This window comes from Danio rerio, chromosome 2, assembly GCF_052040795.2.
Source record: "Danio rerio strain M-AB ecotype USA chromosome 2, GRCz13ab, whole genome shotgun sequence".
NCBI lineage: Eukaryota > Metazoa > Chordata > Actinopteri > Cypriniformes > Danionidae > Danio > Danio rerio.
In genome coordinates this window covers 28,552,814-28,579,507 of record NC_141022.1, presented here as the reverse complement: position 1 = coordinate 28,579,507, position 26,694 = coordinate 28,552,814, and the positions used below count along the sequence as shown (strand labels likewise).

At 37.9% G+C, this 26,694-nt stretch overlaps 1 protein-coding gene across 1 annotated transcript; it reads left to right on the top strand.

Annotated features, from left to right (window-relative positions):
• The first annotated feature begins 66 nt into the window (after positions 1-66).
• On the top strand, positions 67-22,572 carry LOC137487497 (uncharacterized). Its single transcript, XM_087240840.1, has 21 exons — positions 67-258; positions 9,461-10,212; positions 11,032-11,340; positions 11,918-12,226; positions 12,803-13,111; positions 13,690-13,998; positions 14,576-14,884; positions 15,459-15,767; positions 16,425-16,679; positions 17,379-17,473; positions 17,590-17,637; positions 18,041-18,419; positions 18,557-18,733; positions 19,055-19,143; positions 19,371-19,404; positions 19,782-19,876; positions 20,325-20,372; positions 20,505-20,883; positions 21,396-21,572; positions 21,670-21,758; positions 22,281-22,572. Exons 2-21 carry the CDS (start codon positions 10,095-10,097, stop codon positions 22,413-22,415), a joined length of 3,972 nt encoding a protein of 1,323 aa, XP_087096966.1. The 5' UTR covers positions 67-258; positions 9,461-10,094; the 3' UTR covers positions 22,416-22,572.
• The last annotated feature ends 4,122 nt before the right edge of the window (positions 22,573-26,694 follow it).

Here is a 26,694-nt window from a genome sequence, read left to right as displayed (position 1 = left end):
AATGACCATACATTATATTTTCTTGAAGACAAAAAAAAAACAATGAAATTGACTCAATATACTTGTCAAGATGAAGGAGGTCTTTATTGTCCCAAAAATATCAATAACTCGTTTTCGTCAAAAAAAAGTGACGTTCTTTTGCCTTTGCACAGCATTTTTTCCTTTTAACGTTACAAGCAGAAAATGCAGAAATAAAATATGTTTCCAGACCTGTCTTTGGAAATATAACGTTACAGCATGAGATTAATATATATTTATGTAACCCACCTATGAAATTGATTTACTGAAAAGGGGAAAATTATCTACTGGGTCTGAGCTTTCTAAAGTATATATGAAATTTCAACACAATTTACTTGAAATCTCGCGTTCGGGATATCTCAACTTAACGACACAATATATTTATGAATGGTGTGGTCAAATTTTACATATTATTAATACTATAATCTCCAACTGCTCAAATAAAAATAAAATAAAAAACCCAAACACAAGAAAATACTTTTGAGTTTGCTGTATTGCAAATTTTCTGGTCTGTATCTGAACTGCTTTTCAGCCCTTATAAAAACATACTCAAGTATTCAAAACAAACAAAATTAAATAAATAAAATACAATATGTTGACAGCAATTCAGCCCTTTTTGAAAAAAAAAAAAAACTATACAGAAGTAGGAAAATACAGTTTCAGTTGTCTAAACGTCCCAATTTCAACATATATTTATATATATGAAACGTCAAAGTCCTGAATGTAATGTAAAACGTAGTTCAATGACTGTGAATCAGTGTATGTGTTTCCTACGAAAATCCTCGACGATTGAGTGATGACATGCGTCCATCCAAATTGGCAGAAATCCTCACGGAGTGAATGTAACGAGCCACTCCCCTTGCCTGCACGAGTCCAATGCGGCCGCGGCGCGATGGAACAGTCCAGTGTCAGTTAGCTAATGCAGCAAAACAATTTGGGACATTAATTTTATGCAGAATTGGCAGGATGGATTAAATTAGAAGACAGCCAAAACGTGTCTCTCCTGTCTTCACCACAAGCTGGCGTACAAGTGACGTCAGTCACCCTCTTCATATAACTTCACAACTTCACATAACATTGCTAACTTCAACTAAGAGCATTTTCACAAAATAGTTCACAATATGTTCAAAATATATACATATAAAACAGAGTAAAACACATTGAACACGGTAAACTTGTACATTTACAGCGATCCATGAACAGTATGCATCATCTATACAATATAGCTAAACAAATCGAAAAGTAAAATAAATATGCAGGAAATCCGAATGTATATAACTTACCTAATGCAGCAAAACAATTTGGGACATTAATTTTATGCAGAATTGGCAGGATGGATTAAATTAGAAGACAGCCAAAACGTGTCTCTCCTGTCTTCACCACAAGCTGGCGTACAAGTGACGTCAGTCACCCTTGACCTCAATTCCGGTTTTTAGAAATTAACTTCTGAATGTAAATTTATACATCTATAAATTTTTTTTTTAAATGCCCAATTGTTGTGCATTAGGTAAGGTAAGAAAATAAAACATAAATACATATATTCTGACAAATAAAAAAATTAATTAAGAAACTCTTAATTACATGTCAAAATAAAACAATATTTAATACTCAAAAATTTGAGTGGGTTACATCCTCCCCTGCTCAAAACTCTGATGTCCTCATCAGGCACTTAATAAGCTAACCTATAAGGCTAAACAACAATTCGCTTTGTGTTAGCTGCACTCGCATCTGTTGTTGCATCATCTCAAGTACTTGACTTAATTGACTGGATTGATTTTCCAGAGTAACACCCTGCCTCTTGCATTGTGCTTTCCACCCAACGTAATCATTTAATTTATTTGGGGGTTTCTTTTCTCTCTTAGACCTTCTTAAGCCAACAACACAATCACGCTCTTCAACACTCAACTCATCAGGCTGTACTGCCACATCATCATCTTCCTCCAAGGAGGAAACATCTTGCTGAATTTCAGTCTCGCAACTATTCTCAATGTCGTTCTCAACAGATGTAACACTCAATGTGTTCATTTCATCATCTTGCCTGTTTGAAACACTAAGAGTCCTAGAAAGCTCAGGAACGTTTTGCAAGACTGAATTGAATTCTGGAGCATGAGGATTCAAAGACTTTGAACTTTCAGCCTCCAAAATTTCACCAAAATTATCGACCCCTGCATCCCCTCTCAAATCATCCGTATTCACTCTAGAAGAGCAATTTTCTGGCACAGTGAGTATTTCATCAGCTACAGTAGGACTGACGGGAAGAAACCCACAAGGGAGCAAAAGATCTCTGTGGAGGATACGCTCAGAGCCATCACCATTCTCGGGCCGAACCACATACACCGGAATGTCTGCATTTGGCTGCTTGACAACCACATATACAGTGGACTCCCAGCGATCTGCTATTTTATGCTTTCTTCGAATGTTGACGTTCTTAATGAGAACACGATCGCCCACTTCAACTGAAGCGGCTGTGACTTTCTTATCCCATCGAGCTTTATTCATCAATTGCCTTTTCTCTGCATTTTGGACCGCTAATTTATAAGCATACCGTAGTCTTTGCTTAAGTTCAGTGACATAATGAGTGTGAGTTTTGGAATTATACCCCTTGGGGTTAATCCCAAAACAGAGGTCTATTGGAAGACGAGGTTGACGTCCAAACATTAAAAGAAAAGGACTCTCACCAGTCGCGTCATTTCTCGTACAGTTGTACGCATGCACCAGTGGACGTACATATTTTCTCCAATGTTCTTTCTTCTTATCACTCAAGGTTCCCAATAAATCCAGAAGGGTTCGGTTAAACCTTTCTACTGGGTTTCCCCTAGGGTGATAAGGTGTTGTGCGGGATTTGACACCAGCTAGAGTACACAATTCTTTTACCAGTTCAGACTCAAAATTGGCTCCCTGATCACTGTGTATTCTTTTAGGGAAACCAAAATGACAAATTAAATTTTCCCACAACACAGAAGCCACAGTCTTGGCAGTTTGATCTTTAGTGGGAAATGCCCACGAAAACTTAGTAAAATAATCTGTGATCACCAAGATGTTACGGGTGTCACTGGAGTCTGGCTCTAGTGAAAGGTAATCAATACAGACTAACTCTAAAGGAGCATAAACTTTGATGTTTACTAGCTCAGCACCCCTTTGGGCACGGGCCTTTCGCCTGATACAACGCTCGCAAGTTCTGCACTTTCTTTCCACATACTCTGCCATCTTAGGCCAATAAAATCTGGCTCGGGCAAGCTCCAAAGTTCTTTCATACCCCATATGCCCAGTTTCATCATGAATGCCTTCAAGAGCTCTGTCTCTGAAACTAGAGGGGACTACCAGCTGCCCATACTTTTGCCCATACTGATCACATACCATACGGTGCAAGACCCCATCTACTAACCTCAGTTTGTGCCTTTCCCTTAACATTAAATTAACTTCCCTAGACTCATTGAGTCTTTCCACATGAGACAGATTGTTCCCAGACTCCAAAAGACCAATCACCTTTCTGAGGGCAACATCCTCTCGTTGTAACTGATACCAATCTGTCCGAGTCATACTCGGTAGAGCAGTCTGTCCAGGCAAGCATTCTGGATCTATCAGGTCATCTGGCACTACATCCTCGTCACACAGTAGCATCTCCACAGCAGGGGTTGAGGTAGCCCTGGCTTCCACCAGGTCCCCTTCGCCTGGCTGTGAAGAAAACATTCCACAAAATACAGATTGTCTCATACACACAGCCTTAATCTCCTCCTGTCCAAACTTCTCAAACTCAACAGCGGCACATTCTGCTTTGCTCAGCAAGCTTTCAATTCGTTCATCTATCATGATGGTTTCGGCATCATCACCGAGTGGCTCTTGTGGACGCCGTGAAAGTCCGTCTGCGTCAACATTAGTTTTGCCTGCTCGATACTTGATTTCGAAATCATACATTGACAGAGCTGCGAGCCACCTATGACCAGCTGCGTCCAATTTAGCTGTAGTAAGCACATACACTAGCGGGTTGTTGTCAGTTAATACAGTAAACTTTGCACCGTACAAAAAGTCATGAAATTTTTCGCACACAGCCCATTTAAGAGCTAAATACTCTAGTTTGTGTACAGGGTAGTTTTTCTCACTCCTCGATAAACCCCGACTGGCATAGGCGATCACTTTGGTCTTACCATCTTGTACTTGATATAAGGCAGCACCCAGACCATTTACGCTGGCATCTGTGTGAACGATATAGGGTAACTTCCAATCTGCAAAGCCCAGAGTCGGTGCAGTTGTAAGCTTCTGAATAACAGTGTCAAATGCAATTTGACACTCATCATCCCATCTTCCAGCTAAAGATTGCAACTTACTCCTAACACAGTAAGATGTGGATGATGACCTCCTGGTGGAGAATTCACCTTGCAATAACACATTCAGAGGCTTAACTATCTTGGAATAACCCTCGACAAACCGTCTGTAATATCCAGCAAAACCAAGGAATGACCTCAAATCCCTGACTGTTTTCGGAATGGGCCATTCCTTCACGGCAGAGATCTTGTCTGGATCTGGGTGTATACCTTGAGCAGAAATAACATGCCCTAAGTACTTGACGGAGGTTTGAAAAATTTTACACTTGGAAGGTGCCAACTTTAATCCAAAAGTTGCAATCCGCTGAAGGACTTTCATGAGCCGTTCTTCATGCTGTTCCAGTGTATCTGAAAAAATTATTAAGTCATCGAGAAAAGCAATAACTTCCTGCAAATTTAAACCTGCCATGACTTTCTCCATAGTCCTTTGAAACATTGCAGGAGAATTTGTCAGCCCTTGTGGTAATCGCCTGAACTGCCAGTTACCAAATGGCGTAGTGAATGCTGTTTTGGGACGGTCACTTTCCTCTACCTCCAACTGGTAGTATCCACTCTTTAAATCTAAAACCGAGAACCACTTTGAGCCTGACAACAAAGTAAACGTCTCCTCGATCCTTGGGAGAGGATACGCATCTCTTTTTGTCAGTTTATTTAGCTTGCGATAGTCAACCACCATTCTTAAATCTCCATTTTTCTTTCTCACCAGTACAACTGGGGAAGCATAAGGACTGTTTGATTCCTCTATAATCTCACTAGCTAGCAAATCTAGCAAATGCTTCTTCAAATCATCAAAGTCAGCAGGTGAGACTCGACGAGTACGCTCTTTGAAAGGAACATGTTCCATCAACTCTATTCGGTGGGTTGCACCCGAAACATGCCCTACATCAAGATCATGTTTCGCAAATGCACTTGACACTTCTCTGTTTATTCTCCCCATGATGTGAGCTTTTAACTCCTCAGATATAGGAGAATCCCCAAAATCCACAGTAACAGGATCTTCTGTCTTCACTAAGATATTTGCCATCAGGGGTGTCTTGGCTTGTGAATTGCCTGTACCATCAAAAAGGGGCACAGATTTAATCCAGTCTACCACTGAACACTCAGCTAGCACTCCCTTTGGCTGTAAAGTCACACTGTGATCTGAAACATTACGAATGACTACTTTAACTTTATTCCGAGCACTGAGCTTTGCTTGTATCAATTTGCACTCAACCACCAAACCACCAGGAATTTGATGCGTCAAAGGCTCGTCAATAATCATTGTCTTGTTCAAACCAAATTCCTTCAATCTATATACTCCTGTTACTTCACACTTTTCCTCTTTACTGATTGTTACAGACTTTCTACCAGACAGTCTAACTGGAGTAGAATATTGTGGCTGTTTGCCGGGTGTCAATACTTTGTCACACTGGTGATAAGCAGTCATCCAATTGACACTGGCAGACATGTTCTTTAGGTACTCCTTTCCCTGTGACATCCTAAAATCTCGAACAAGATAGCGGAGTACATTTGTCCCCACTAGCAAGGGCATTCGTGCATTATAAACCTGATCAGGGCAAACCAATGCTAATGCTGTAACAACGGCATCTGTTCCACAAGCCGATTCTGGAAACTGTATGTCTATTTCAATGTACCCAATGTACGGAACTATTTGTCCAGCAGCTCCCTCAACTCTAAGTAAATTCCCTATGGGAGAAAGGTTTCGATGCCGCAAGTACTGCTTGTAGAATGATTCAGCTACACAGGTCACCTGGGATCCTGTATCTACTAAACAAAGACACTGAACTCCATCCAACCATGCTTCACTTTCCCATGGTTCGCCAATTAGACCCTCTGGAACGTGGTTACTCATTTCTGTGGAACTTTTCTCCAACTCAGCTTCTGTCCGTTCCACAACAGAAGCTATGCCAAGTTTAAATGTGTTGTGGGCATCATCATTTTGTTGGGAGAACCCCTCTGTTCATGCCTCTGCACTAATTTTTGCTGTACCAAAGCAGCATTCACAGGATTGGTGCAGTGTTGTAAATAATGAGAGTCCTCACCACAGCGGTAACAAAATCCACTGATAGGCAATTGCTTAGGTTGTGTTTGTGCTACAGGACGTGAGAGCTTCACTTCTTTACCTCTTTTCTTAGTTGCACTAGCCTGAAGTTGATCAAACCCCTGTTGGTTCACAGTAGCAGACGTCTGGTTTTTAGCTTTAACTACCTCAGCTTCAAGCTCTTTTATGCGTCTCATCAACACCTCATTATTTTGTACCCCCTCCGAACTAGCTATACTTCCTTGGTTTACGGCAACATGCACGTGACTCTGAGCTCTTTTTGGAGGCGCATTCAAATGCAGATTCATACGGTTCTCCTTGAGCTGCTTTTCATGTTCGTATGACCTTAGTTTGAAGAGTATGCTCGAATAACTCAATTCAGATGGTGATTGTTCTGTTAACAACTCCTTAAGACGCAACTGGGTTATAAGGGCTTCATCCCAGCACCCTCTAATGAACTGTTTGAGAAGTAAAGTGTCAGATTGTTTGCCAATCACTCCCTTCTTTTCAATCACCTCAAGCAGCAATGCATGAAGTCGTCTCAAATAATCAGATGGCTTTTCACCCCTGTTCTGGTGTGTCTCTATGAACTGAATATACAACTCATCACCACCAGTGACACTTCCATAAGCTTTCTCAAGCTCCAGCACATACACTTCTGGTGGTGCATTTGTACCAGCCCCAAGAGCAACAGTAAGAGCAGGAGGGAGGAGACTATCCAGAATGTGTCGTCGCTTATGCCTTTCTGTCAGAGAAGTGTCTGGGAGTAATTGTTTAACATATAATTGCCATGTGGTGAAATCAACTTCCCCATTAGGCTTGGGGCAATGTCCAGAAAACACTCGTAATTTGGGGGGCGAGAGGTGATGTCCCTGATATTCTGGATCATGTTTCACCACATGTTCCACTACCACACGCTGTACGTCTTGTGGTATAGTAAAAGTTACTGGAGTTTCGTTACCAATGTTCTTTTTTATAGGCGGTGAATCGTCTTGGTTTGCAAATGACACTTTTGAAACCGGCATTGAAGCTTCAGCGGACATTACATAGCATGGTGGCCTAGCATCAACAAACAGTTTTGCTGCAGGCGTCGAAGTGATAGGACCTTGATCAACATTATCAGTCTTATGCGCAAGCTTATTCACCACCTGTTGGCTCAAATCACTCAAATTTACGCAATGCATTTGGGCCAAATTCTCTATTTGCACCAACAACTGGTCAGCCATATCATCTAAAGTCTGCACTGAACCACTCTGGATTGGTGTTGAAATACTAGGTGGATGTTGCACATCTTTAAACTGTCTGCTATCCAGTGGAACAACACCCCATACATACTGCTCACTACCATTCAATTGTTCCTCTTCAACAACGAATGGAGTAGCGACCTCCTGAAATTCACAAAGCAACTCCCCTGGGAATTTGTCACCTATCCACTTGATTTTCTTCACATCATCAATGTGGCCAAAGGCTTTTCTGACGTCATTTAAAGTTGTGCCTGGATCTACTCGTGTAAGCAGTACAGACTTTTCAGGATCAAAATCATGTTCCCTGCATAGATCCATTTTAAATGTGGAGAAAAAATCACTCAATATGAAAAAAAATAATAATCCAGAGCAGTTAGGATTAAGATTAATAGAAAATCAATGCCATCCACGTTGGGCGCCAAATTTTTCTCTCTCTTTTCTGTAACCCACCTATGAAATTGATTTACTGAAAAGGGGAAAATTATCTACTGGGTCTGAGCTTTCTAAAGTATATATGAAATTTCAACACAATTTACTTGAAATCTCGCGTTCGGGATATCTCAACTTAACGACACAATATATTTATGAATGGTGTGGTCAAATTTTACATATTATTAATACTATAATCTCCAACTGCTCAAATAAAAATAAAATAAAAAACCCAAACACAAGAAAATACTTTTGAGTTTGCTGTATTGCAAATTTTCTGGTCTGTATCTGAACTGCTTTTCAGCCCTTATAAAAACATACTCAAGTATTCAAAACAAACAAAATTAAATAAATAAAATACAATATGTTGACAGCAATTCAGCCCTTTTTGAAAAAAAAAAAAACTATACAGAAGTAGGAAAATACAGTTTCAGTTGTCTAAACGTCCCAATTTCAACATATATTTATATATATGAAACGTCAAAGTCCTGAATGTAATGTAAAACGTAGTTCAATGACTGTGAATCAGTGTATGTGTTTCCTACGAAAATCCTCGACGATTGAGTGATGACATGCGTCCATCCAAATTGGCAGAAATCCTCACGGAGTGAATGTAACGAGCCACTCCCCTTGCCTGCACGAGTCCAATGCGGCCGCGGCGCGATGGAACAGTCCAGTGTCAGTTAGCTAATGCAGCAAAACAATTTGGGACATTAATTTTATGCAGAATTGGCAGGATGGATTAAATTAGAAGACAGCCAAAACGTGTCTCTCCTGTCTTCACCACAAGCTGGCGTACAAGTGACGTCAGTCACCCTCTTCATATAACTTCACAACTTCACATAACATTGCTAACTTCAACTAAGAGCATTTTCACAAAATAGTTCACAATATGTTCAAAATATATACATATAAAACAGAGTAAAACACATTGAACACGGTAAACTTGTACATTTACAGCGATCCATGAACAGTATGCATCATCTATACAATATAGCTAAACAAATCGAAAAGTAAAATAAATATGCAGGAAATCCGAATGTATATAACTTACCTAATGCAGCAAAACAATTTGGGACATTAATTTTATGCAGAATTGGCAGGATGGATTAAATTAGAAGACAGCCAAAACGTGTCTCTCCTGTCTTCACCACAAGCTGGCGTACAAGTGACGTCAGTCACCCTTGACCTCAATTCCGGTTTTTAGAAATTAACTTCTGAATGTAAATTTATACATCTATAAATTTTTTTTTTAAATGCCCAATTGTTGTGCATTAGGTAAGGTAAGAAAATAAAACATAAATACATATATTCTGACAAATAAAAAAATTAATTAAGAAACTCTTAATTACATGTCAAAATAAAACAATATTTAATACTCAAAAATTTGAGTGGGTTACATTTATATGAGACATATTTATCTGTGAGATAAATATTAGTTAGTACCAAAGGCAATGTGGATTCAGTGGACAAAATAATTTAAGACCATACTGCAAAAAATTAGTACACCCTAATGATTGTTTAAAGAAAACGTTACTACAGATAAACCTTAATCGCAATATTGAGTATCAGAGTTTTTTGAGCAAAATAATCGTTTTGATTAAACGAAATTATTTTCTTAATTTAAACAGTTGAAAACTTGGCTATTATTTATAAATTTATCATGTGAACACAAAAAGAAGACTCGAAAAAATGCATGAGAAATATACCCATCACACCCCCCCCCCCACACACACACACATACATACACACACACATATACCCGAAAAGAGCCACTAAAAGTATTGCCTATTTGTATTGAATTTTTTTATTTTTATGAATTTTTAAACGGGCCAATCACGTTGCAGCTTGGTTTTATTGGAATTTAGAATGTCACGTTCCATCAAGTTCTAAAGATGACGTTCTGCTGAACAGGCGCCATTACTCACAATCCACTGTAGTGTGAAGATATACGAAGACTTTCTTCGTCTTTACTGACAGTTAATTGTTCGTAGATTTGTTGTACTTTTGAAATTTTCCCGTTTTTAAGACTCTTTTAAAATGTTTACATTACTCGGAGTAATTGCTTTAGTCCTGCGGGGTAGGACAGTAAACGAACCCCACCCAGATCGAGAAGAACCCGTGGAGAAAAACTCTCCACCCACGATGACCAGTGATGGTAAACCATATACCGATGTTATAAGAGCACCAAATTCTGCATATACACTCGATGTCGTTGAAGTTTTTTATTATTAATTTTAAAACTATATTTATTTAGTTTTATTAATCAGTTTTATAAAGTCTGTGGAGTCGATTGTGTATCTACAGTTGATTTAGTATATTTCTTCAGTTATTCTCCATATTTCCAACCCAGCACGTCAAGTTCCTGGATAAACATGTTTAAACATTTAGATCAATTTTGCATGTATACAATGTTTTTGTAGCTCTGGGCAGTTTTCATTACAGCTCATGTGCAGGAGATCTTTTGCTTTTATATGTCTCATAGATAAAATGAATTAGCAGTATCTAATTTGATCAGCAACAATCTGTATGGTATAGAGGCTGAATAAGCAGCTTTGAGAATTTCAATTCTGATTTAATAAATATACCAAAGTGAAAATCTGTAATGCAGTACAATACAATAGATATTGTATTACAAAATTCAGAAATAAACTCAACATCCTTCAGTTTACTACATACAGTTGCATACAAGTTCATACTATCATGCATTTACAAAAAACAGAAATTCATTGCTTCAAACTGAATTTTGTGATGTTTTTATTCATGATGAAATGACATAGCAACTTAATTCTTTACTTAAGAAACTGTAAAAACACAAAAAGCATGACAAACACATCCATGCATGTTGAAAACACAAAACTAAACCTCACATAGTCACTTTACAATTTATATCGTCTATTAATATGGCTAAATTATATTTGATTTATCAAATATAAATAAATCAATTCTTAGTTATTACATATTATTTCTTTTTTAGGTCGAGAAATTGATGGCAGAACTGAACACCTGTCATCGGAGGAACCAAGCACCAGTGGTTGTCCAGTCCATGTTGATGACCACAGTGATGTCCTCCATTCTCCCATCACTGCACCGATCTTACAAATTCCAGACCATGCTGCAGCTCAAAGTGTTGACGACATCCCTACAGCCTGTGCCACGTCCGACTGTAGTGAGGATGATGTCCTTCAAGCTGCAGTGCCTTTGCTAGCTGACTTGTGTGCTCGTGTTCTTCAGGACACTGAGCCACAGTCATGCCAGCAGCAGGATATGGAGAAAACTGTGACTGGTCAGTTTGTTCACTTCCACATTGAGTAATTCAATGGACATGCACAGATTAGACGGCAGTTTAACAGCAGTGTAATTATAAGTTTGTGAGAAAAAGGGCAAAACTTAGAAGTGCCTCTTTGTTTTGTCAGTTGTGAATAATAACAGATTAAAACATTTGAATAAATGCCTGCCTGATTAAAATAATTAAAGAACTGGAAACACTTTACTTTAATGTTTGATTACTTAATGTTATTTAATGTATTTTCTAACATGAATTAAGAATGAAAATATCATGAACAGCATTTGCTGTGAACAATAACAAATACTTACATTTCTAACCCATTTTCAAAAAAGAGCAAGACAAATAATTAGAAAAGACAATCAGCTAAAAATGATTGTACAAAATAAAGGAGCACTCTGAATATTTATTGATTTCCTTCATTGACAGAGATGTGTTTGTCAGTGCAATGTTTCAGTATTCAGAACACGACTGAGCATTTACATCCAGCAGTGTCACTTTTCAATGTTAATATTTCATTTGTCAAATGTGAATAAAAAATCCAACAATATTTATTACATATTGTTTCTTTTTTTAGGTCGAGAAATTGATGGCAGGACTGAACACCTGTCATTGGAGGAACCAAGCACCAGTGGCTGTCCAGTCTGTGTTGACAACCACAGTGATGTCCTCCATTCTCCCATCACTGCACCGATCTTCCAAACTCCAGACCATGCTGCAGCTCAAAGTGTTGACGACATCCCTACAGCCTGTGCCACGTCCGACTGTAGTGAGGATGATGTCCTTCAAGCTGCAGTGCCTTTGCTAGCTGACTTGTGTGCTCGTGTTCTTCAGGACACTGAGCCACAGTCATGCCAGCAGCAGGATATGGAGAAAACTGTGACTGGTCAGTTTGTTCACTTCCACATTGAGTAATTCAATGGACATGCACAGATTAGACGGCAGTTTAACAGCAGTGTAATAATAAGTTTGTAAGAAAAAGCGCAAAACTTAGAAGTGCCTCTTTGTTTTGTCAGTTGTAAACATTAACAGATTAAAACATTTAAATAAATGCCAGCCTGATTAAAATAATTAAAGAACTGGAAACACTTTACTTTAATTTTTGATTAGTTAATGTTATTTAATGTATTTGCTAACATGAATTAAGAATGAAAATATCTTGAACAGCATGTGCTGTGAACAATAACAAATACTTACATTTCTTACCCATTTTCAAAAAAGAGCAAGACACACAATAAGAAAAGACAATCAGCTAAAAAGGATTGTACAAAATTAAGGAGCACTCTGAATATTTATTGATTTCCTTCATTGACAGAGATGTGTTTGTCAGTGCAATGTTTCAGTATTCATAACACGGCTGAGAATTTACATCCAGCAGTGTCACTTTTTCAATGTTAATATGTCATTTATCAAATATAAATAAATCAATTCTTAGTTATCACATATTGTTTCTCTTTTTTAGGTCGAGAAATCGATGGCAGGACTGAACACCTGTCATCGGAGGAACTAAGCACCAGTGGCTGTCCAGTCTGTGTTGACAACCACAGTGATGTCCTCCATTCTCCCATCACTGCACCGACTTTGCAAACTCCAGACCATGCTGCAGCTCAAAGTGTTGACGACATCCCTACAGCCTGTGCCATGTCCGACTGTAGTGAGGATGATGTCCTTCAAGCTGCAGTGCCTTTGCTAGCTGACTTGTGTGCTCGTGTTCTTCGGGACACTGAGCCACAGTCATGCCAGCAGCAGGATATGGAGAAAACAGTGACTGGTCAGTTTGTTCACTTCCACATTGAGTAATTCAATGAACATGCACAGATTAGAAGGCAGTTTAACAGCAGTGTATTATTAAGTTTGTGAGAAAAAGGGCAAAACTTAGAAGTGCTTTTTTGTTTAGTCAGTTGTGAATAATAACAGATTAAAACATTTGAATAAATGCCTGCCTGATTAAAATAATTAAAGAACTGGAAACACTTTACTTTAATGTTTGATTAGTTAATGTTATTTAATGTATTTTCTAACATGAATTAAGAATGAAAATATCTTGAACAGCATTTGCTGTGAACAATGACAAATACTTACATTTCTTACCCATTTTCAAAAAAGAGCAAGACAAATAATTAGAAAAGACAATCAGCTAAAAATGATTGTACAAAATGAAGGAGCACTCTGAATATTTATTGATTTCCTTCATTGACAGAGATGTGTTTGTCAGTGCAATGTTTCAGTATTCAGAACACGACTGAGCATTTACATCCAGCAGTGACACTTTTCAATGTTAATATTTCATTTGTCAAATGTGAATAAAACAATCCAACAATAGTTATTACATATTGTTTCTTTTTTTAGGTCGAGAAATTGATGGCAGGACTGAACACCTGTCATTGGAGGAACCAAGCACCAGTGGTTGTCCAGTCTGTGTTGACAACCACAGTGATGTCCTCCATTCTCCCATCACTGCACCGACTTTGCAAACTCCAGACCATGCTGCAGCTCAAAGTGTTGACGACATCCCTACAGCCTGTGCCACGTCCGACTGTAGTGAGGATGATGTCCTTCAAGCTGCAGTGCCTTTGCTAGCTGACTTGTGTGCTCGTGTTCTTCAGGACACTGAGCCACAGTCATGCCAGCAGCAGGATATGGAGAAAACTGTGACTGGTCAGTTTGTTCACTTCCACATTGAGTAATTCAATGGACATGCACAGATTAGACGGCAGTTTAACAGCAGTGTAATAATAAGTTTGTGAGAAAAAGGGCAAAACTTAGAGGTGCTTTTTTGTTTAGTCAGTTGTGAATAATAACAGATGAAAACATTTGAATAAATGCCTGCCTGATTAAAATAATTAAAGAACTGGAAACACTTTACTTTAATGTTTGATTACTTAATGTTATTTAATGTATTTTCTAACATGAATTAAGAATGAAAATATCTTGAACAGCATTTGCTGTGAACAATAAGAAATACTTACATTTCTAACCCATTTTCAAAAAAGAGCAAGACAAATAATTAGAAAAGACAATCAGCTAAAAATGATTGTACAAAATTAAGGAGCACTCTGAATATTTATTGATTTCCTTCATTGACAGAGATGTGTTTGTCAGTGCAATGTTTCAGTATTCAGAACACGACTGAGCATTTACATCCAGCAGTGACACTTTTCAATGTTAATATTTCATTTGTCAAATGTGAATAAAAAATCCAACAATATTTATTACATATTGTTTCTTTTTTTAGGTCGAGAAATTGATGGCAGGACTGAACACCTGTCATTGGAGGAACCAAGCTCCAGTGGCTGTCCAGTCTGTGTTGACAACCACAGTGATGTCCTCCTTTCTCCCATCACTGCACCGACTTTGCAAACTCCAGACCATGCTGCAGCTCAAAGTGTTGACGACATCCCTACAGCCCGTGCCATGTCCGACTGTAGTGAGGATGATGTCCTTCAAGCTGCAGTGCCTTTGCTAGCTGACTTGTGTGCTCGTGTTCTTCGGGACACTGAGCCACAGTCATGCCAGCAGCAGGATATGGAGAAAACAGTGACTGGTCAGTTTGTTCACTTCCACATTGAGTAATTCAATGAACATGCACAGATTAGACGCAGTTTAACATCAGTGTAATAATATGTTTGTGAGAAAAATGGCAAAACTTAGAAGTGCTTTTTTGTTTAGTCAGTTGTGAATAATAACAAATTAAAACATTTGAATAAATGCCTGCCTAATTAAAATAATTAAAGAACTGGAAACACTTTACTTTAATGTTTGATTAGTTAATGTTATTTAATGTATTTGCTAACTAGAATTAAGAATGAAAATATCTTGAACAGCATTTGTTCTGAACAATAATAAATATTTACATTTCTTACCCATATTCAAAAAAGAGCAAGACACACAATAAGAAAAGACAATCAGCTAAAAATGATTGTACAAAATTAAGGAGCACTCTGAATATTTATTGATTTCCTTCATTGACAGAGATGTGTTTGTCAGTGCAATGTTTCAGTATTCAGAACACGACTGAGCATTTACATCCAGCAGTGACACTTTTTCAATGTTAATATTTCATTTATCAAATATAAATAAATCAATCCTTAGTTATTACATATTGTTTCTTTTTTTAGGTCGAGAAATTGATGGCAGGACTGAACACCTGTCATTGGAGGAACCAAGCACCAGTGGCTGTCCAGTCTGTGTTGACAACCACAGTGATGTCCTCCATTCTCCCATCACTGCACCGACTTTGCAAACTCCAGACCATGCTGCAGCTCAAAGTGTTGACGACATCCCTACAGCCTGTGCCACGTCCGACTGTAGTGAGGATGATGTCCTTCAAGCTGCAGTGCCTTTGCTAGCTGACTTGTGTGCTCGTGTTCTTCGGGACACTGAGCCACAGTCATGCCAGCAGCAGCATATGGAGAAAACTGTGACTGGTCAGTTTGTTCACTTCCACATTGAGTAATTCAATGAACATGCACAGATTAGATGGAAGTTTAATATAAGTGTGTCAATAAATGGTTTGAGTCATTTTTGCTTCAGTTAGAGAGAAAATATTTAAAATAGCTTCTTTTTATTATTATTATTATTATTATTATTATTTTATTTATGAATATCAAACATTTAAAACTGATTTAATTTGAGTCCACCACAAAAAATATTATTCTGCCATCATTTACTCACTCTTGACTTGTTCCAAACCATGTTTTGTTGTTCTGTTGAACAGAAAAGAAGATATATTGAAGAATGTTGAAAGCCTGTAACCATTGACATCCATAGTAGAAAAACAAATACTATTAAAGTCAATGGTTACAGGTTTCAACATTGTCTGAAGCATCTTTTCTGTTAAAAAACAAACAAAATAGTTTGGAATAAATCAAGGGTGAGTAAATGATGACACAATTTACTACAGAGCAATTTTTCATATATGTATGTTTGTTTGACTGCTTTTTCCCATTGATAATGGCGGACTACCACACCCCAAATAGTCACTTCAAAATGTACAGCATACTTTAACATGGCTAATTAACATTCCATTTTTAAAAACTTGAATAAATCAATCCTTAATTCTTACATATTGTTACTTTTTTTAGGTCGAGAAATTGATGGCAGGACTGAACACCTGTCATCGGAGGAACCAAGCACCAGTGGCTGTCCAGTCCATGTTGATGACCACAGTGATGTCCTCCAATCTCCCAGCACTGCACCGACCCTCCAAACTCCAGACCGTGCTACAGCTCAAAGTATAGACAACGTTCCTACAGCCTGTGCCACGTCCGACTGTAATGAGGATGATGTCCTTCAAGCTGCAGTGCCTTCATTTCCTCAGGAGAATAAAACAATTTTCGGTCAGTTTGCTACCTTGACACTTATTCATTAATTTAGTGAACATTCACAGTTTTACCTCAGTTTGAATTCTACATAAAATAATCTACAAATAAATTAGAATAAATATATGGATTTTCAGTCATTGAAAAGAAATTGGACAATAATTATTATTGAAACCTTTGCTGCATGAATAAAACTAAAAACAGAAAAAACATTTACATTTAGGTTTTTATTAAAATGCTTAATATTTCCACCTGTATTCAGAAAATGCAAGAACCTAAAAATTATTCAGCTAAATTCTGGAAAACTCTGAATATTAGTGAAGGTGTTGTACTCTCTTGTTCATTCATGCACAGATATGTGTTTGTCAGTGCAGTGTTGCAGCAGATCACTACTGAGCATTTACATCCAGCAGTGTCACTTTTTCCATGAATGTATGCTTTACTGCATGTTACTGTACATTGATAATGGTAGACTGTGATGTCATGACAGATGATTAAAGGTGCACATGTGGCATGATCACAAATTTTGTCAGTAAAATGTGGAAACTACTTAGTGGATTAATAGTCATGTGGATCAATCCTCAGTCCTTTTAGGTATACAGACAAGAGTAATAATCATGCTTAATAAAAATTAATTAAAAAGTATCTCTTCATTGGATTTAGTAGTAGTAAGTGCTGTCACATTAATTTTAACATCTCTGATTTCTCTTTTAACAGTCATCAATTCACGCCAATATGAAGTTAATGATGAGCTCGGTGAAGGAGGTTTTGGAACCGTCTATGCAGCGACTCGTTTGGATGATGGACTTCAGGTATGGATCTGAACGGCAATATTAATCTAGCCAATCATTTTTGTCCTGTTATTCTGGTCTCACCATTGCCTTTGTTCGTAATTCTAACACATCCATTCTTTTGTTTTGTTGATCAGGTTGCAGTGAAATACTGCATGATGTACGACACGAAGTTCATCAGCATTGTAAGAAAACTGTGTTCTCTGTTTCTCCTCTGTTCCACAATTTGACATTTTAAACACGTCATGCTAACTTTGAAGGATGAGTTCACACATAAATGAAATTATGCTATTAATTACTTACCCTAATGTCATTCCAACCCCCCAAGACCTTCATTCATCTTCAGAACTCAAGTTTAGATATTTTAGATGAAATCCTAGAGATCAACTGTACATACAAAGCTCCAAGAACACTTTTAAGACTAAAAAACTAAGTTTTTGATACAACAAGAGGGTTATTAATAACAGAGTTTTCAGAATTGGGTGAATTAATTCTTTAACCACAGACAGCAAATGATATTTTAGTAGACAATCAACTGATTTCAATTCTTTTACCACTGATTCTTCATAAAAACTTTCTTTTTTCTAGGATGGTTTTGCTCAACCACTTCCAATAGAAATTGCTCTTCAAATCCTTGCGAATCGAGGCCCAAGGGTTCCTGAAATTATTGAGCTTCTGGACTGGCAGGTGGAACGTGACTTCTACCTCATGGTCCTGGAACGGCCCATACCCTGTCAGCCCTTGATCGAGTTCGTAAAAAGCTGTGTTGGCCCCATTAAAGAAGATGGAATAAGGTTCATCATGAAACAGGTCGTATCCGCAGCTCAAACGTGCTGCCAAAGAAAAGTGTTACACCGAGATATCAAGCTGGAGAACCTCCTGATTAAGCCGGACACCCTTGAGGTCAAACTGATTGACTTTGGGTGCGGGGAAATCCTCAAAGATGAAGCTTACACAGCTTATTGTGGTATGTATGATCACTTAAAAGTGTGGTGATGACTTGAGGGCTTTTCATACTTGACTCTGAGTGGGCCAAGCTCTCATGGATAATGGATATTCAATTAAAGATGCCATGTTGACTGAAACAAAATCTCTTTCCCCCAGGCACAAAAGAATATTGCCCTCCTGAGGTTTTGGTGACTGGCAAATACCACGGAGAACCAGCGACAGTGTGGTCTCTCGGAATAGTCTTGTTTTTATTGATTTTCTGGAAATTTCCAACAATGGAAGGACTGAATACGATGATGGATAAAGACTGGGTCATAGAAGGCATGTCAGAAGGTGAGATCTTCATTTTAGCAAAGAACAAACCAAATGAACTTGTTGCTTAATTAGGATGATCGTCTAGATCAGGGAAGGGCAACTTTAATCCTGGAGGGCCAGACTTTTACTTCATTACTAACCAAACAAACCAAACAAACCTGAATAGTCTATTTAATGTTTTCAAAATCACTGGAAAGCTATAGACGAGTGTGTTTGACTAGAGTTGGAGCTAAACTCTCCAGGACCTCTAAGAGCAAAGTTGCACATCTCAGATCTTGATCATTTGAGTGTCAACATATTTCAAGGTAATAATCATGTCTCTCTCTTCTTTCTGCACAGAATGCACCAATTTTATGCGCTGGTGTCTCAAGATAGACCCCAGAGAGCGGATTAAACTGGAGCGACTCAACCTCCACAGCTGGTTTAAGGTAAATGCATGTTAATGAGTTTTATATTTTTGATTTGATTAGTCAGCAGGTAAGGGGCATTAGATTTACAGTTTTATGTAAAGCTCTATAGTCAGTCCTAATACACTATCTTATATTCATTCTTCATGTTCTTTAATGTCCACTTTCTTTACTTTAGGCATGTTGCCTATATTTGTTTTATGCAGGTTGTGTGATGACACTAAATATGATTTCTGTTTCTGTTTCAGACCAACGAAGAGAAGAAGAGCAGCAAAATAATGGGTCAGTTTGTTACTGTTAACTCAGCACACGCATACACACACAGTTTTATGGCAATGTCTTTATTAATGTCAATATTTAATCAGCACTTATTTAATCAGTGTTTTGTTTATTAATAGATGATAAGTAGCAAAATGGTTTTTCAACATTCAACAAGATTTCATTGTTCATTAGTTTACATGTGTGTGTTGAATATGTAGATTTTACATGAAGCATAAATATTTCTATACTACAGTTCATTTAAACTGTCCTGTTTTGTGTGAATTTATTTTTAAGTACAAATATTGGGTGAGTATATGAATCAGACAATAGTCTTGGATTAAATAAACTCTCCACTGATTGACATTTTATTTTATCATCTTTGATTTTTCTTTTGACAGTCATCAACTCATCTTCTTATGAATTTGGCGTTCTGCTGGGTAGAGGAGGCTTTGGACTTGTTCAAGCTGCAACCCGACTAGAGGATGGCCTTCAGGTATCATCAATTTTCATTAATTAATATCTAGATCACTGCTTTAAATCAGAGTATCAGATAAAAATAATGGATAGAAATGTGATTCTTATTTTTGAGCTAAATTAAACAGCTTCTTTGTTAAACTGTTTAGTGTTAATGACTGAAATTCAGCCTGATCTCAAGAGAAAACTGAACTATTTTACCTTTGGTCACTTAGTGGCTAATTGTGGCTTATCGTATGAAAATGTATGATTTTTAAAAGGATGTGTGGCATCAAACCCCAGCCCTAAACCCAACTGTCAATATGGATAAGCAAATTACAAGAATGAGATTGTACAAATTCATACAAATCAGCCACTAAATCAAAAAGTGACAAATTGCCACGAGATAGCATTGGACAAATGTGAACTCTGAACACAATAACTGTATATAATTCTATAACACATGCTTTCTTTGTTCTGTTGAGCAGGTGGCAATTAAGTTTGCCAACACCAAGAACGTCAAGTTCATCGACATTGTAAGTATGCTGTGCTCTTCTACTCTCATTCACTGTTTCATTTCACCTATCTATAACACAAGACAAACTGTTATCGTTATCATGTTTTACACAATATCCATCCAATCATCATAACAAATATATTTCTTCCAGGACGGCTACTCGGAATCACTTCCAATGGAGGTTGCTCTTTCAATTCTTGCAAACCAAGAACCCGCAATACCGGAAATAATTAAGCTTTTGGACTGGCGTGTGGACGAGGAAGAGTACATCATGGTCCTAGAGAGGCCCATGCCCGCTGAAGAGCTGAGCACCTTTCTCATGTGCCAAGAGTCGTTCATTGATGAGGATGTGGCACGGGTGATCATGCGGCAGGCAACACTGGCAGCCCAAACATGCTGCCGGCGCAAAGTGTTTCATCGCGACATCAAGATGGAGAACTTCCTGATCAACCCAGACACCCTAGAAGTCAAATTGATCGACTTTGGATGCGGGGAAATCCTCACCGATGCTCCTTACAGAGGTTTTGCTGGTATGTATGATCCCTTAAACTGTGAAGTCTCAAACTGTAGTTATGAGTTCAGACTCTGAGTGGGTCAAGCTCTCACATACAGTAGCATCATAGAATGGAGTCCACTGATCTATTAATACTGAAGATCTGGTGTATTAAAGGGATTGAAGATTTGTCCACTATTTACTCTTCCTCGAGTGATTTTAAACTTTTATGAGTTTCTTTTGTTGAACACAAAGGAAGATATTTTGAAGAAAGCTGAAAACCTGTAACCACTATGAAAGTCAATGGTTAGAGGTTTCCTACTTTCTTCAAAACATCTTCTTTTGTGCTCAGCATAAGAAACTCAAAAGGTTTGAAACTGGTCAAGAGTGAGTAAATGATGACAGAGTTTTACTTTTTGGCTGAACTGTCCCTTTAATGAACGAACTGAAAAACATTGCTTAATCCCTGTTGTAAACCGAATACTTTATTGCTGAGTGATGACTATTTGATTAACAAAATGACTAACGGTTAAAATCTCTCTCATTCAGGCACAAATGAATATATACCACCTGAGTATCTTATGACTGGCGAGTACCACGGTGAACCAACGACAGTGTGGTCTCTCGGAGTACTCCTTTATGCGATGATGTGTGGGGAGTTTCCAAATCGACACGACCTGCAAATGATCAGATATAACATCTGGACCAAAGATCACTTGACAAAAGGTAAAATCTCTATTTGGGTCAAGGAAAGTGGTTAATCTGAATAACACAAACTAGAGTTGTGAAGTAAATTTATGCTCTCTCTCTACTTTCTGCACAGAATGCTGTGATTTGATCCGCTGCTGTCTCCAGATCGACCCAGCGCAGCGAATTGAACTTGAGAAACTGAGTCTCCATGACTGGTTTATGGTATTGTTCACATTCTGAACATGTTTGATATTTCTTATGCACTCTTTTTACTAAATTTTCATAATCGTTTCGTTTGCATACAGTTGAAGTCAGAACTATTTGCCCTCCTGAATTATCAGACCGCTTGTTTATTTTTCCTCCTATTTCTGTTTAACGGAGAGATTTTTTTAACACATTTCTAAACATAATAACTGATTTATTTTATCTTTGCCATGATGACAGTAAATAATATTTTACTAGATATTTGTCAAGACACTTCTATACAGCTTAAAGTGACATTTAAAAGCTCAACTAGGTTAATTAGGGTAATTAGGCAGGTTAGGGTAATTAGGCAAGTTATTGTATTATGATGATTTGTTCTGTAGACTATCGAGGAAAAATATGGCTTAAAGGGGCTAATAATTTTGGCCCTAAAATGGTGGCTATTAATTCTGACTTCAACTGTATATTGCCTCTTTTTAGATGTTGTTTGGTTAATAATGCATTAAATAGCAGACCTCAATTTTGTTTTTTTTTGTTCAGACTGAAGATGTGGAAAGACTTGGACCCGAGGACTGGCTGGTCCATCAGCTGTCAGAGGATTTCCAACTTTACTATGTTCCCTTCTTTTTAATTGTTACATTTTTTTTCTTTCTTTATATTATATTGTTGTTGTAGCCAGCCATGACAGCAACCCTGTGCCACCTCAAGACCTTAGAAATCTTCAAGAACCCAGACTCAGGGACTGACTGATCCATCAGCTGTCATGGCATTCTCATTTTTGTTTTTGTATTTTGTACAACTTTATTGTATCAATAAATATTTTGTGGAAATACTTATGATTGCTGTGCAATTGAAAATGCAAAAAAAAAAAAATCGGCAACAATTATAGTAACCCAGTGCCGAATAAAGAAGTGCATTCACTGTGAAATGCTCCATAGTGATGTACAGAGCTCTCAACAACTGCAAGACATATGCACAATATGTACATCAACCATTTAAAGAAAGGAATTGCATTCATACTCTGGTAACACGCTGGACTGTACATACAAAATCCATGTTCCACAATCCCATGTTTGTAGTCTTGAAAAACAGGTAGCCATGCTTACTGAGCACATCGACAACTTGGAGAATCGAAGCTATCGACAGCCACTGGCAGCTAGCTCTCTGCAACTCTCACATGGTCGCCCACTGAAGCTAACCAGGGCTGCGCCCGGTCAGTACATGGATGGGAGACTACATAGGAAAGCTAGGTTGCTGTTGGAAGTAGTGTTAGCGAGGCCAGCTGCGGGCACTGAACCTGCGGTCTGTGTGGGTCCTAATGCCCCAGTATAGTGATGGGGGCGCTATACTGCTCAGTGAGCGCTGTCTTTCGGATGAGACGTTAAACCGAGGTCCCGACTCTCTGTTGTCCTTAGAAATCCTTCAAAAAAAAAAGAGTAGGGGTTTAACGCCGGCATCCTGGGCTAGTCTGCCCACTGGCCTCTGTCCATCATGGCCTCCTAACCCTCCCCATATCATAAATGGGTTCATCTCTGTGGATGCTGCACACTGGTGGTGGATTACGAGATTCGTAATATTACATAATGTCCGTGTGGACATTCATTTATGTGTATTCTGTTTTTTATCAAACTTCTCACTGTTTCTGCCATGTTGTATTATTTGTAATATAATAGCTTATGGCTATGGCCATATGTATACGTTTGTACAGTATATGCAGTTATGTTTTGTGTCAGGCATTTTATGTTGTGTTTGAATTTTTGTTTCGTGTATGTCTAAAAAGAAAAAAACTAATAAAAACTTGTTTAAAAATATATATATATATATATACCAACCATTTTTTCCCCACCACTACGTCACTTTCAGATCTCTGTAAAATAGAAGGTACCACACTGTATGTTTAATGTTAACTGTAATGTGATGTTGTATTGTATGTACATTTTCTATTTGCTCAATAAAAAATTACACTCAGAAATGGCATCTCCATTTCTTTCATTTCACTTCTTTTTTATTACTTTTTTCTTAAATTTTACATTATTATTAATGACAGTAAACAATATTTATATATGCAAATTACGCATAGAATTTAGGAAGGTGAGTGGGTTATAGTTACAATATACAACAATCGGATCACAGTTGGAGAAATAAACCAATTACCAATTACTTTTCCCAAATAGACAAGAGCTGCTTTACCATATTCACATTTGGCCAAGTTGATGGTAAGCTTAGCCTCTGCAAGTCAATTAAAAAATTGTTTGAGTAAATTGGAATTGGGAACACCAGCCAACACTTTGTTGATGTGTTGATATAGGGTGAACGTCATTACCCTATAATTAAGAAAAGCATCAGGGGTGATAAATGATGATATTTCTTTTGAACATTCAGTTAACGCCACCTGCCAGTATCTCTTAATCAGGTCGACTTAAAAAATGTACACAGAACCTACATGATCCACACAATCATCTATTCTTGGCAAAGGATAGCAGTCATTATTTTTACAGCATTTACCAGTCAATAATGTGTGCAAAATCTAAATGTGCCATCAGATTTTTCTACCAGCAAGCATGGCGAACGCCACAGACTGTTACTGGACTCAGCAATGTGATTTTCCAACATGTACTTCTTTTTTGTAAAAATGACCTTTTAAGTGGACTGCTTTATCGCCTGACTCATTCATGTTTAATAATTGAGGTTATATCAGAAATATCAATGAACAACATTGGAAAACTTTTTGCTAACCCGATGAGTCAGCTTTCTCAGCTTGACAAGTGAGGTAGCTGGCTAGTCAAAGTTGTGAGCATCTTAGAATTTTTTAACCTCAACGGTACGTCTATATGGTTCTACGTCGCTTTCATCAACAGATGTAAATGGTCCAACAGAAAGAGACTCTTAAACAGGTACAATGTTTAAAACTTTTCAGGTATCTGACTCGCTCTCATAATATAGTTTAATCATATTTACATGACAAACTTTTTAACTTTTGCAACGATCGGGCGCATAGAGGGTCGGACAGTTTCTTTTTGATCTCGTAAGTGTAACGGAGGCCAGCTACTGAGTGCTGTGCATGTAAACCTCACTTCTCTGATCTCTAAAGGTGCTCTAGCGACATACACTAGAGGCCATGGTCTTTAGCCTCCTTGGTAGAGCAACCGACTCCCATGCGGAAGGTTGCTGGATCGATACCAGTTCAGAACGGGTTGGGTGGCGTAGGACCGGCGGGGTTACATAAGGACCATCATAACAAGCTTGCGTTGACCCACCCAAACAAATAATATTCAGGAACAGTGATGCTTTTTGAATCAAAGAGCCACTTCTCTTTCAATACAGCCAAAGGACAAGTTCTGCCCCAGTGATTCTGGTATCACCTCTCATGAAGCGAAAAGCAACCACAGAATTTCCTCCTCTCTCAAGCTTAAAGTAGTATGTGCATATCATAAAATAAGATAAATCCTCTCCAAAGCACCTTGACTTTCTGGATGATAAGCAGTGGAGACGTTATGTTTAATAGCGACTCATTTCAGTTCTTGAGAAAATGTTTGAGATGTCAAATTAGTTCTTTGAACAATATGAAGAGTTTTTGGCAAACCAAAGACCGTGAAAACCAGTGCTTTGGTGATCGCTCTAGCAGTTACACAATGTAAAGGAATGGCAACAGAAAAATGTGTAGACACGCACATAATTGTTAACAGATACTTATTGCCAGATTTTGATCGTGGAAGAGGTCCTACACAGACGAATGAAATATATTCAAATGGCTCAGAAACCATCAGAATTAGATAAAGTGGTGCAGGTTAAATCATTTGGTTGGGTTTCTTAACCACTTGACAAATGTGACAAGTCTTACAAAATCGTGAGACATCCCGTTTTAAACCAGGCCAATAAAACTTTCGCAAATCCAGTCATCCATTTTTAAAACACCCAAATGACCAGCTGCACCGTTGGTTGCAAAGTCTAAAAACATGTTTTGATAAACTACTGGAATTAGTAGGACTTGAGGAAACCCACTTTCTCATTAGAATTCTCCAGCTCTTGTCGAGCTAATTCAAAAAGTGAGGCAAGAGCAGAATTAGATTTTTGATCATCAGTTAACATCTTGGGACAAAAAGACAAGTCAGTGGGGATATAATCGGTTCAAATATGTGATGATTCAAACAGGTTGAAATGTTGAATGAATCTCAACACATGTTTTTAACAGAGGGGGTGCTGTGTTTACCTGCACATAAGAATGACCACCTTCGTATACCCTGATCTCTGGTTTATAAAAGGCTTACCTCTTCACACCAGCCATCTCAGATCTCAGTGAAAGAGTTTTTCATCAGCAGGGGACACTGTAAATGTGGAAAGACCTCAGCTTATGCTAGAAAACATAAATATGCTGATATTTCTGTTTAAAAATGTAAAATCCTAGCACATTCATAGTTTAAGTTTGTTTATATTAATCAGTCTGCTTCAGTTTGTATTGCTCTTTTTATATTTGGAATTTTAAAATGTATTATATTTTGCAAAAATGTGCAGCATTTCAGAAAAAAAATTAAAGGGGTCTTCATCTTAAATTTGTTTCAAATAGTTTTGTTAAAAAATCATGACTAAATCTAAATCGTATCGAATCGAGAGTCAGGTGAATCATTACTTCCCTACAAGTCAGCACAGTCTAGCACCCTCCTAGCACTCACATAAATCAGATCTGCTTTTCCTGTAGAGCAGCGGCTCACAAACCTGGGTGCGTGCACCCCTAGGGGTGTGCAAGAGAATCTGTTTTTTAAACATTTATCTTGGGTAAACTTCAGGTGTTATATTTTTGAGAGAAAAGAAAATCACTGAAAGAGAAAAATCACATTGCAAATTGTAATTTACAACCTATGCATACTCACTCATCTCGCGGCTTCACGTCTGCGTAACAATAGCCCCGCCCTTTCACATTAGGCGCTAAGTGATAGTACATTCTTCATTTTTTTTT

Coding starts and splice junctions, on each gene's coding strand:
- LOC137487497 (XM_087240840.1), top strand. CDS start 10,095: ATGTTTACATTACTCGGAGTAATTGCTTTAGTCCTGCGGGGTAGGACA. Junction 19,144..19,370: donor ACCTCCACAGCTGGTTTAAG/GTAAATGCATGT, acceptor TTTCTGTTTCAG/ACCAACGAAGAGAAGAAGAG. Junction 21,759..22,280: donor GTCTCCATGACTGGTTTATG/GTATTGTTCACA, acceptor TTTTTTGTTCAG/ACTGAAGATGTGGAAAGACT.